The sequence below is a fragment of the Phodopus roborovskii genome, unplaced genomic scaffold (genome assembly GCF_943737965.1).
Source record: "Phodopus roborovskii unplaced genomic scaffold, PHOROB, whole genome shotgun sequence".
NCBI classification, from domain to species: Eukaryota; Metazoa; Chordata; class Mammalia; order Rodentia; family Cricetidae; genus Phodopus; species Phodopus roborovskii.
Window position 1 is genome coordinate 4,867,828 of NW_026126525.1, and position 13,055 is coordinate 4,880,882.

The 13,055-nt window shown below is 41.1% G+C and overlaps 1 protein-coding gene across 5 annotated transcripts in view; it reads left to right on the forward strand.

Annotated features, from left to right (window-relative positions):
* The window catches only part of Wdfy3 (WD repeat and FYVE domain containing 3), a 189,983-nt gene that overhangs the window by 115,039 nt on the left and 61,889 nt on the right, over nucleotides 1-13,055 (forward strand). For all 5 annotated transcript variants that reach the window (XM_051198181.1, XM_051198184.1, XM_051198183.1 and 2 more), the window contains 7 exons: nucleotides 1,964-2,154; nucleotides 3,457-3,609; nucleotides 6,405-6,478; nucleotides 6,560-6,721; nucleotides 8,071-8,165; nucleotides 11,110-11,230; nucleotides 11,501-11,718. In XM_051198181.1, the coding sequence (XP_051054138.1) occupies nucleotides 1,964-2,154; nucleotides 3,457-3,609; nucleotides 6,405-6,478; nucleotides 6,560-6,721; nucleotides 8,071-8,165; nucleotides 11,110-11,230; nucleotides 11,501-11,718 (1,014 nt within the window). The remainder of the gene's footprint in view (nucleotides 1-1,963; nucleotides 2,155-3,456; nucleotides 3,610-6,404; nucleotides 6,479-6,559; nucleotides 6,722-8,070; nucleotides 8,166-11,109; nucleotides 11,231-11,500; nucleotides 11,719-13,055) is intronic.

Genomic DNA, 13,055 nt, shown 5'->3' on the forward strand with positions numbered 1-13,055 from the left:
ATAAATGCTGCAAAGCCCCAAAACATTAAATTCATATTAATATGTGGTTATATTTATTTTGGTTTTTCCTTTTCTATTTAATTAAAATATAATTACATCATTTCTCTCCTCTCTCCTACTCCTCTCATGTCTAAGGGCCCTGCCTCCCGGCCTCCCAAATCCATAACCCATGCTTTATGAACCATTGTCATTACATATTCATAGACATGACTCAACTTATAAATACAACCTGCGAGCCTGTTCAGTTGATTGCATGCACGTTTTTAAGGCTGACCCCTTGGTATTGGGTAGCCAATCAGAGAGGTCATCTCTGGGGAAGATTGATTCTCCTACTTTCAGCAGTTGTTAATTGCCTATCACTCTTCATTAAGGGGTGGGGCCCAATGAGTTTTTTTGTTTTGTTTTGTTTTTCTTCTTTGTTGTTGTTGTTGTTCCATCTACTTAAGATATCAACCTCTGTTGGAATTTTTCAGCTCTTTAGGGGGTCATGTTGAGATTTCATGAGCACAGCTTCTCTGTGGCTTCTAGCTGACACAGTTTCCCAGCAGACTTCCTGTTATCTTTTCCCTATCCATCATGCACTGTGTTCCCTGAGAGATGTAGTGGTTGGGTTTGGGTACAGCACGACCTACTGATCTGACTTTTGACCAGTTGAGGCTTTCCATAATGGTCTCTTGCTGCTGAAAAAAGAAACTTTGATGAGGAGTGAGAGCTACGCTTATCTTTGTGTGTAACAGTAAGTGTGTAGACTGTAGTTAGGATTGTGCTGGATTAGGAAAGTACAGTGCTTGTAGGGATAGTTTGCTCTGAGGGTCACTATAATGGATCATAAGTGCCACACCTGGCTAGGACTCTTGGTCCCTTCCCCTTAGTAGCTTGCATTCTGCTTTCCAGTACTGTGAAAAATAGCCCTCAAGGAGGGGGTTTTGGGTCAGTTCCAGCTCAAACCCTCCAAGTGTGTGTGGTGCGTTTAGCAATAGGGAGGTATCCAGGAGCTATTGCAATAGGTTATATTATTTAGGCAGACTCCCCTGACCAACAACTCGAGAGGTTTCACATGGCTGGTACCTTTTGAGGGTTTGTTAGATAGTTTTGGGGAGCAGTATTATCGCCCCATGTGATCTAATTTCATTTGAAATGTGTGTCTGTGCATGTACACTTAAATGTTATCATATGCAATTTTAGCTAAGTATAAAATAATGATTCCCTATATCTTTTATATTGTGACTGATCTCAAAACCCTGGGCTTAAGTGATCTTCATCCATCCTTTTTAGTAATAGGGACTACAGTTCGCAACCACTTTTGTTTTTAAAGATTTTTTTTATTTTTAATTATCTGTACATGCAGGAGGTCAGGAGCACATATATACAGGTACCGTCAGAGGCCATAAACATTGGATCCCCTGGAACTGGTGTTACAGGAAGTTGTGAGCCACCTAACATGAGTGCCGAGAATTGAACTCAGGTCCTTTAGAAACATAGAGTGTACTCTTAACCTCTGAGCCATCTCTCCAGTCTCTAACTCTTTATTTTAAAAACTCAGTCCTAAAGAGCAGGCACGTAACATTCACCCAGAACATGAATAAGTTGCTTTAAATACAATAGTGTCGTCTCTGCACTCCATTCAGTTTGCCCAAGTATATTCCCAGCAGAAACTAGTATGCACTCTTACTTAGTTCAATTGTATTCCTGTGACCTCTGTTTCTAGTCTGGCTCATGCTCAGTACCATGTATGGATAACTGATGTTTACTCTAAACCTATTCTGTATTCTCTTCTCCTGCCTTTCTGAGAGGATGTAAATTAGCACTTACTGCCCTCTCCCAAATTCTTCCTTTGCAGGTTTTGCTTTTGGGTGGGTAAGGGGGATGAGATGTATGCCTATAAACAAAGTGGCTAATATGACTGACTTCTTGTTTCCATAGGTAATTTACTTTAATTCATTTTTACTCTGTTTTTAATCAGGAGTAAGAACTTTTGTTCCTAAGCCTGTTGCCACTACTCTGCAGTACATCGGAGGAGCTGCCGCCATCCTAGGCCTAGTGGCCATGGCCTCAGATGTGGAAGGGCTGTATGCAGCAGTCAAGGCTCTGGTTTGTGTGGTCAAGAGTAACCCACTAGCCAGCAAGGAAATGGAAAGAATCAAGGGCTATCAGGTTTGTAACTGTAAGGCTTTGCCTTCACCACACTTTACACCAAACCATCTAATTCTCATCATTCATGTCTTCTAAATGGGAAGAATTGCATTGTCCAAGTGAACTTGAAGCCATTGGCTTGCCTCAAAAGTAATGCATCAAGCGAGGAGAAGCATATGCAGCTCTGTTTAGTTCTGTTCAGTTTTGGTTTCTCAGGGTCCCTTCTTTCACTTGGTGTCACTTGTTCTGCAGACTGCGTTGTTTCCGGCAGCTTTGAAACACATGAGGCGATGGACTGTCACTGCCCTGCAGAGTGGCTCCATGCTTCCACTCAGGTCTCATCACATCTCATCGCATCATGCTGTACCTACTTGTGCTAAAATCATCGGACATGTTTGTTACTCCTAATACAACATGAATCCTATGCCTGCAGTTACTATATACTGTGGTGGTTAGGGGTTGATTACAGGAAATGTCTGCACAAAGTTTTTAAATAGGATGCTTTTACCTCTGTTGGATTTAATCTGTGTGTTTAAAAGCCGTGGAGAAAGCCGACCATATTTAGATCTCCGTTTGCTTGCTTGGAGATTCTTTCTCTTCACACAAAGGGAATCAAGTGAGATTGGATCATATTAGCTCCTGCTTGGAGGGAGTCAGGATTGGTGACCCATCAAAGCTCTCCCATTTTCTTTTGAGCTTCCTTCCACTTCACATCCTTTCATCTCTCGCTCATTCATTCAAAGTATGGCAAACCACTCTTCAGTTGATGTACATTGCTGTTCCTGACCATAAAGAAGAACACAGTTATTAAATATGCATCACTCTCAGCTGTGTAGTCTGTGGGACAAAAATAGGACTCAAGTGAAATATTAAAATAATTGAGGCAAAACAGGGTCTCTGCTAGTCGGGGATTTCTTTTTTGTTGTTGTTTTTGTTTGTTTGTTTGATTGGATGGTTGGTTTGTTACTTTGATGAATACCTGGGGAAAGCAACATGAAGGGAAGAAGCTTTCTTTTGGCTCATGCATGATATTGTAGGATAGGTCCACCATCTGCTTGGTTGGGTGTAAAATAGGACATCAGGGTGGGGAGGGTGTATCTGAGGAGAATTGCTCATCTCATACAACCAGGAAACAGGAAGGAACTGTGGGCTGTCTTTCCAGGTACATTCCCAGGGGCTCATTTCACCCAGTGAGAATCACCCGCCATAATGCCGTTAGGTCACAAAGCCATCAAAGAATTAACGCTAACTAGATTCAGTGTGTGTGACTGGCATGAGCCATGTGGTGGTCTACAGCAGGCCTGTGCTGTTGTGTTCTTCCAGTTATTGGCCATGTTGCTGAAGAGGAAGCGCTGCCTTCTCAACAGCCACATCCTCCATCTAACCTTTTCCTTGGTGGGGACCGTTGACAGCGGCCACGAGACATCCATCATTCCCAATTCCACTGCGTTCCAGGACCTGCTTTGTGATTTTGAAGTAAGTATGCACACTAACCGCTAATAGAAAGTTGATGAATGAATATATTTCTTTTTCTTCACCATGAGAGTTAAACTGTTTTATCTCAAGGATATGTGTCTGAAATTATGTAATTTTATGATGATCATATCAATACCAGTTAGTAAAAACATAAGTAGAATAAGTGTTTCATTTTCTGCAAATACATCCTGGTCTACAAAAGTTACAGAAATTAAATGGCTAATCCATACCCCGATGCCAGCCATTTCTTCTGCAGCAGGCATTACAAGAGCGATGCCTTTCCTTTAGGGACTTTCACAATCGGTGGAGTCTAGATGTGTAATTTGGGTTATTAGCAGCTACATAAAACAAGAAAGTTTTCCTGAAATACGAGGTTTTCACTTTCTGTGTCTGCCTCTCTGCGTGTTTTCCTCGTACCACATGCTCACCCCCTTTCCTCTCTGAACCTTCTCACCACGTCACCCTTTAGTCACCTCAGATGGGATGTTCATGTTACGTCCCCTGGAGGTAGCAGGATCTCCAGGCATCATGAATGAGGTGCCTATCTTTGAGCCTGTCCCACACAGGGTGGAACCAGGACCTGCTGATGGCAAGCAATGCTGATAGACACTAAGTCCCCATTCTGCTTTCTATGATTTCTACACAAGGTTTGGCCTGGCAAACAGTGTACCCTTGCTACTTTAGTGAAGCTGTGTTTTTAGAACTTGTCACAGCGTGCTTGTAAGTAAAAATCCACTCCTTGAGCTCAGTCCTTAGCATCCACAACATGCACACGTGATAGCTCTCCTTACAGCTCCTACATCTTTTGTCAGCTCTTCATGTGATTTCATGTCCGAGGCGTTTCATGACAAGACTTTCATCTCCCCTGCTTTCTTTCTCTTCCCCGGGCTCTCAGCTGGCACCACAGCTTCATCTCTGGAGTTCCCATTTACCTTTCACACCTGTTTCTAATCTTGGCATCTCAATTCAAGTCTGACTCCTGACTCCACGTATCGTCTCCATGGTTGCAGCCTTCACATCCTTGCTTAGGGTTACCACGTCCATCTCTGATAACAATGCCACTGTTCCTTAGGATTGACATTATGAATCAGTGTCCTCCTCCCTCATGTCTGGCATGAAACCCTATAGATTCTGCTCTCCCTTTGTGCAGGGTCTGCCCACGCTGCCTCCTCCGCATCCTTACTGGACCCTCATCGGCTCTCCTCACACATATGTGATGACAGTCACTTCTGTCCTTCCTCGGCCTGTGCTGCCCACCTTTGGTGGTCTCGTTCTTTTGTAAAGACACAATCATATAATCACATCTTCAGGAAGTTGGAGAGTCTCCCCTCTTCTGCACAATAACGTATACACTTCTCACTTTTCAAAGCTCTGGTTCTCAGCTATATTTGAACATGATGATGATACTGGCCATTATCATTATTTGAGACAGGGTTTCTCTGTGTAGCCCAGGCTGGTGTGGAACTCGCTCTGTAGACCAGCCTGGTCTCAAACTCACAGAGATCTGCCTGCCTCTGCCTCCCGAGTGCTGGGATTAAAGGTGTGCACTACCACATCTGACTCCCCTTTGATTAGTTGCTAAAGATATATAAAAAACTAAAATCAAACCACACAGCCCATTAGGTCACTAGTCCATCAGAAGAGAAAAAAGAGAAACAAGTAAATAGTTGTGAAAGCTCACAGTTAAAAGGCTGCAGAGGGCTCCAGAGCTAAGAAGTTCAAAGACGGTGTTTCCTCCAGGAATTCCCTCTGGTTTCAAATTCATGATTAACTTTTAATATACAAACATAAATTTAGTTCTTAATACCTTTATACTCCACGGCCTTCTGGAGCACCTTTTATTACTAAGCCACAAATGTCTATAAATAATTCCTCCCCTTTTAAAAAAGTTTACAAATATAATAAAATAATCCTAATAGCGTACAAACACTTTCTTTGATGTTTTTCTAGAATCTAAAACAATGTGGTTTATCTTTGAAGAGTATTACACTATGCCCGTTTCTTCTTTCCTATCCTTTTGTTGTTTTTGTGCATGTTTTCTATTTTATAATCTCCAAAATAGTTGATATTATTTTTGTTTTAAATGATCAGTTATTCTTAAAATGCATTTTAAAAATATTTTTATTTGCTCAGATATATCATATTCAAAACTCTTTACCCTTTTTTAAAATGTTATTTTTTAGGTGATTGTATATGTGCCTGTGTGCAAAACCCAAGGAGACCAGAATAGGGTTTCAGATCCCTGAGCTGTAGTTTATAGTCAGTTGTGCTGGGACCTGAAGCCGTATCCTCTGAAGAGCAACAAGATGAGCCTTCTCTGCAGCCTGATAGCCTAACCTTTATTTGTAAATATAGAGTCCGCCCTGTACCCAGATTATTTCTTTTTAACATTCATGTAGCAGAGTTCTGCTGGCAGTGAATTCTCCCATCCAAAGAAGGGTTTTTCCCTTTTTTTTTTTTTTTTTTTTTCTTTTTCTTTTTCTTTTTCTTTTCTTTCTTTTTTTTTTTTTTTTTTTTTTTCTTCATTTTATTTGAAGATGCTTTTGTGTGAAATGCACTTCTAATTGGCCATTTTCGTTTTTCTACACTTTAAAAATGTCACTGATCATGTTCATCCTTTTGTGACATGTAGAATATATATACATATTAGATTTTAAAAGCATGCTACTTGCAAAGATCTTTTTGAATCTGTTTATAGTTATTGATCTGCCTTCTCCAACTAAAACTTGATGTTTTTGTACTGACAATCAGGCATTTTCAATCTCAAATACACCGTTGTTCATATTCTGTTACAGGTCTGGCTCCATGCACCGTACGAACTTCATCTTTCTTTGTTTGAACACTTTATTGAACTCCTGACAGAATCCAGGTATTACTTAATACTCACATAGCTGGCTGTTCAGTTAGGAAAGAGATGGTCTTGCAATTGTTAATCATCTTTCTTTGACAGTGAGGCTTCCAAGAATGCCAAGTTGATGAGGGAATTTCAGCTAATCCCCAAGCTGCTCCTGACTCTCCGAGACATGTCCTTGTCCCAGCCAACCATTGCTGCCATTAGTAACGTGCTGAGCTTCCTGCTACAAGGCTTCCCCAGCAGCAATGACCTGCTCAGGTATGCTTATCTGTGTGTTGCCAGTGAGGTTGAGGTTGAATGGAGTTGATTGCTATGAGCCCCATGCTCGTGCAACAATTTAAAGTCACTATGGTGCAAGCGAGGCATGGGAAGGGGTATGGAAATCAGCCAAAAGCATTGGCGGACCTAGAGATAAAAGCTTTCAAGTATGGGAACTGTTAGTGCCTCCTCAAGGCTTGTTAATTCTCAGGGTGTATGTCACACACATGCACACCGGCTTCCTCTTTTCTCTTTGATCTCTGTCACTCAGAAACAGATACTTCCATGTTGAATATTTAAATGTCTTTGTGGTTTGAGCATTGATTGGTTTAGAGTAACTGAGACTACTCAATGGGTAAGAGCACCATTTTGTAGCTATGATGACCTGAGTTGGCACCCACATAGCAAGCCAGCTGTGTTATAACCCCATCCCTGTGGGCACAGGGGCAGAAAGGGTCACTGGGGCTGGCTGGCTGCTCACTCAGCTGTCACACAGGAACACCAGGCTTAGGAAGGGACCCTGCCTCAAATGACTAAGTCAGGGGATAACAAGGTAAGAAAGCCAGCGTCAGTCTGTGGCCTGGACACACACACACAGGCACTCACACCTACAAACATGCTCACCTTTCAGACACACACCCCTACACATGCTGTGGTTAATAATTTTTTTTAACACAAGGGAAATTTGGAGTCTCTCCCTTATTTATGGAGTCTACAGAAAGTTGTTTATTTTTTTAACTTTGGCATTTAAAGCTGGAGCTTTGAACGTATTTTGGAGAAATTCATTTATCTTAATTACCTTATTTATTTAGACTTTATCATGCCATATGATCACTTAGAATTATCGCCAAACCTCATTGTATTTTAACTTTTTAAGTTTTAACTTTCCCACTTCCTTTGTAAATGAACAAGGGCCCAGAGAACTTGAGCTACTCGTCTCCAATCACACTGTTAAAAAGTCAGTGTGTGTATGTACATACATATACATATATGCATGCACACACATGTCATATATATGATAACCTAGCCTGCATTTCTAAAACCCAAGTTCTCCATCCTGCAGCCCCAGCAGACTCATACAGATGAACCAGTCATGCTGTTCAGCTTGTTTGGGACACAGGCCTTAGTTAGTGCAGTAAAGACCTCATGTTTCTGAAAACGGAGATTCTTCTCAGACCTTACTGATGTCATTAGTCGTGGTCCAAGAGGAAGCAAACTGAGTACCATCACCTAAAGAGCCATAGAAGTGCAAACAGAAATGTATGTTTGTTTACTTCCTAGTTTCTTGGTATTTGGTGATTCAGGGAAAAGAAAAATGAAACCTTTTTTATTTTCTGCTTCATTTAAAGGTTTGGCCAGTTCATTTCTTCTACTTTGCCAACCTTTGCAGTTTGTGAGAAATTTGTGGTTATGGAAATTAATAATGAAGAGAAACCTGATGTGGGTGAGTTGACCAAAGAGAATGATTGGCTAATAACTCTGCCTCATATGACACTGATTAGACTGAATTATATGTGAAAGTATTATGTAACATTACCCTTTATGTTATATTTTTTGGTCTTTTCCTTGTATGTTTACCTTATGTTGGAACTATGCAGTAAGCCAAAGTGTAGTGTGGCTTACAGCATGTAAAAGGATATGAAAGCTTTCCTTGTTTTAGATTCATGGTGGTCCTCTTCCAGTATAACTGAAATTACTTCATCTTTAAAATTATGTCTATATCATTAGTGTCAACATTAGTAGTCTCTTTACTGTAGTCTTCAGTAGTCATTGAGAAAGGACTTCTTACCAGCTGATGCTGAGAGAGAGACTTCAAGTCCAGGATTATTGTTGTTATTGTTCTCTTACACAATTGGGAAGTCTATCGAACATATGATTCTTACATCTTACAAACATATACAGAAGACGTCTAATAAGAGAAAGTGGTGTCACCTCATCTTGCAAGGGACAGATTGAGAAACTGAAACGCTACAAACCACAGTCTACCAATGACAGACTCGGGAGTAGAGCACACAGCCCCTGTCAGTTCTCTATTGCCAGCTCGTTTGAAACCACCCTGGTCTTCCTCTGGTGGAAAAAAGTCACAGAATTACCATGAATTGGGTGGACAGCACTAGTTGATCACACTGGTTAATCGCACAACAACCCCATGCTATGGTTACTGCCACCTCAGTGTTAGAGGGAAGAAACTGCCATTCACACAGCATATGTGAAGGGAAATAACTAAGATCATGACTGTATCCGAGTCAAGGTAGCCCAAACCAACATAAGGTTTTCCTAACACCAGCTCCTCTCGGAGCCTCTACATATCCCACACACCCAAATCTACACCCTTTATTTCTGTCTCATTAGAGTACAATCAGGCCTCTGAAAAATATAAGAAGAAGATGATGATGATAAAATAAAAACATACGAGAATGAACAAGCAAACAAACAATAAAAAAATCCAGAGGAAAAGCATAAGAAACATTCAGATGCTGACACACACATTCACATGCACGGAAAACCCATAAGCAAAATCAGAGCCCACAGTGTATGAGCAAGAGAACTATAAGGAAAAAACAGCAAGTCCCCAGACAAAGCATTGTGAGACAAAACCCTCCAAAGATAACCATTACCATTGAGTTCGTTTTGTGTTGTCCATCTACTGCTGAGCATAGGCCTGCTCTGAAATGTGGTTTGTTTCCTTTGTGAGGCTGTTGGAGAAAACTAATTTTCCTTTGCAATCAATCACTTATGAGCTGGAGACAGCTTCTGGGTTAGTTTTCTGCATATGTTGTCCATTAATAAGTGACTCTCACAGCACTTAGGTCTGAGGTTTGCTTCTGCTAGCATGCTAAGCTGCTGGTGCTTGGAACTTAGAAGAGGGGGTTCTAAGTCCCCATTTGTGAACTTGAAGTATAATGAATAAAGCAATGAATTCCCTTTGTGTGTGTGTGGGGGGGTGCTCAGGTCAGGGTCTCTCACTTTGTATCTGTGGGTGACCTAACCTGTACATAAACCATGGCACCTCTGCCCTCTGAGTGCTGGGATTAAAGTCATGCACCACTGTACCCAGCTAAATCCACTTTTTTCCACCAATATGTAGCCCTGAGTGGCCTGGAACTCACTACACAGATGGGACTGGCTTTGAACTCACAGAGACCTGCCTGCCTCTGTCTCTAGAGTGCTAGTTTAAAGATGTGTGCAACCACACCCAGCCTAAATTCACATTTTAAAAGATAGTGTAAAGTTTAGTGTAGTCCATGGGCCAAACATAGAAACGTAAGACCACAGTGAGTTCAGGCCAGGCCTCCGTGCTGTAGAAAATGGAAGGGTAGTGGTGACCACCCACACAACTTTTTGTTGTGCAATATTCCTGGACTGTGAACTAACTAAAGATGCCTGAGCCCCAGGCATCTGAAATATCCCAGAATGGCCTCAGAGCCTATCTCTTTCGGCCTTTTTTCCGGTTTCGTTTTTGCTTTTGTGTAGATTTTGCCTCTGTTCTGAGCTATCCAGTTCTAACTTTGCTTTATGTATTATATTTGTTGAATAAACTATTGATTTCTATTTTCAAACTTTAAAATCTAGTCTCAATACCAAACATGACTCTCATCTTAAAGAGACAAAAAGAAAGTTTATTCTTGAGCCAGTAATGAGTGACCAAGGCCTAGGTTCAGGTTGTCACAGATAACATGTTTCAACATAGAATGGCTTCGTGAAGTTTTTTATACTCACAGAATAAAGTAAGTCATGTTTTCCAAATACGCTGGTGAAGACACTGATTGGGTAGCAGGATCTAACAGAGCAGGAAGACATCTTGGATCAGGTCAGATGCCATCTTGACGTTCTTTTCACTGTGGCTTGGTAGCACAGAGAAGTCAGTCACACACAGCAGTGTCAAGCAAGCTAGGGTTACCCAAGGCCACTGGGGACTGGGTCTGCAACGTTCCAAGTCTTCATAATCAGGAAGTTCATCAAGTAGATCGAAGCTTTAACGTGGGTGTCACCTGTTCCGGGGGTTTCGGGTCACACTGTGCATTTACCTCCATCGTTAAAGAACAGGGAAGTGAAGGAACTGCCTGGGAAACAGGCTCTGTGGGAATAATTGTTTTAATTCCTACAGCTTTAATGTTGCCTTCCTCCTATTGAGGAAGAGAAATATTAGTAAAACTATAAAAGGGGAGTAAAGTCTGAAATCACACTTTTGATAATGTTGGAGGTATAAATGAACAGTTGTCATGGTTCTAAAGAGATTATCTGGTTTGTTTTCTTGTCTGCCATAGTGGAATTCACTTGTGAAGAAAATGTTTCCTAAAAGGTTTTGTTTTCATGATTTCAAGGAACTAAATTGGGTATTTTATCTGTTACCTCTGGGGTATTTAATGTATTTCTTGCCCTTTTAGGAGCAGAAGAGGAGTTTGGAGGTCTTGTGTCTGCTAATCTTATACTTTTGAGGAACAGACTTCTAGACATCTTGCTAAAACTAGTTCATACATCGAAAGAGAAGACAAGTGTAAACTTGCAGTAAGTGAGACCTTTTAGATTTGATATTCCTAGCCAGGCATGGTGGTGCATGCCTTTAATCTAGCACTCAGGAGGCAGAGGCAGGTGCATCTCTCAAGAAACAAGAAAGAGGGCTGACATCCTGTATGCTGCTACTCGTTGCTTCCTGTAAAACATGAATTGACTTCCATAGACTTTAAAGGATTGACTTTAACCCTGAAACTGATGGTATCTCAAAATCGAGTTCCTGAAGCTAATTTCCTTTCTTTGATCCTGTCTGTCTTTGAACAGGGCTTGCGAAGAGCTGGTCAGGACACTGGGTTTTGACTGGATCATGATGTTCATGGAAGAACACTTGCATCCCACCACAGTAACGGCCGCCATGAGGATTCTTGTTGTTCTGCTGAGTAACCAGTCGATCCTCATCAAGTTTAAAGAAGGGCTCAGTGGCGGAGGATGGCTGGAGCAGACAGATTCTGTGCTGACTAATAAGATAGGAACTGTGCTAGGTACGAGACTTCAGGGCTTTAAAATAAGCTACCATCCTCTGTCTGCAAATGCCATGTAAGCATGTGCACATCAGTTTATATCATAGCCATTAGGAGTTGTGAACTTTCCTAACAATAAAAAGAAATACTTACAAACTTCCAAATTCAAACTAAAGCCAGAGATAGAGAACTGGCTGTGCTTTGTTGTTACATACAACCTTCTTTTGACCTTGAACTCAATAATTAGCAAGTTACAGTAGAAGCAACTAATAAGAAAGATAGTGTCTGTGCCACACTTTCTGTATCACTATACTGGCTATGTAATAACTTGTTTGGGTTGCACAGTGACTGGCTGATGTGTGAATGTATCATCTGTACCCACAGACTAAAAGGTAAAAACCTAGGCCTGACATCAGTCACACTGTTGGGACATGTCAGAACATAAACCCCATTGACTCAGATATGTACGGTAGGATCTAAACCACTCAATCACTGTGATTCAGAAAGGAGATGAAGTATGCAAAAGAGTGTCCAATTGCCATACAATTTTTTCTCCATTAGACTGTATTTTAGACAATTCAGTCTGATGAACAACTGGCTAAGATACATATACTTAAAAGCAACCTAGACATAAATTGGTCTCTTATTTTGTTAAATATTAATTGTTCTTTGTCTTTGAACAAAACTGGAGAAATGTGAATCTCCATTTGAAATGTTAATAGCTTCAGAGCGAATTCAGTCCCTCACCTACTGGCTTCTGTTTACCAACGATTTCATTGAACTCTTAGCTGACATTCACTCTGCACTGAGCGATCTACTAGGAATGGGGTGGCAAAGGACATGTTTGGGTTGTGTCTGGAAACTCATGTAATCGAGGACTCCTGTAGAGACAGAACTGATGTATACTTGCATGTTCTCCTGACACAGTTTTGGAGGATGGTGGATAACCCGGGCAGCTTGTGGAGACCACAGCCGCCATGGGTGTGGATCTGCCTTCTCTACCCACGCCTGCTGTCAGCAGTCTTCTGACACAGCATAGATTGTGCTTTGTGAGGAAGCCATCTTTTCTTGATTTAGTCTTAAACCTGGATCCATATATATTACTTAAGGCTAAGAATTGTGTGGTGATTTTCTTTTAGGACAAATGAAATGTATTAGTTACATTTTACCAAGTATATTTTAAAATGTACTGCCTTCTATTTGACTCTACTCAGTGTCACTCAATTCCTTTGGAAACATGGGCAGGAACATTAGAGCTTTTTCGAAGTCACTCTTGCAATGAATAGCACTTGTTTCACTGAGAAGCACCTGTAGACTTGTACCTGGTTGTCCCAGCTCTCACTCAACCATGTATCCTC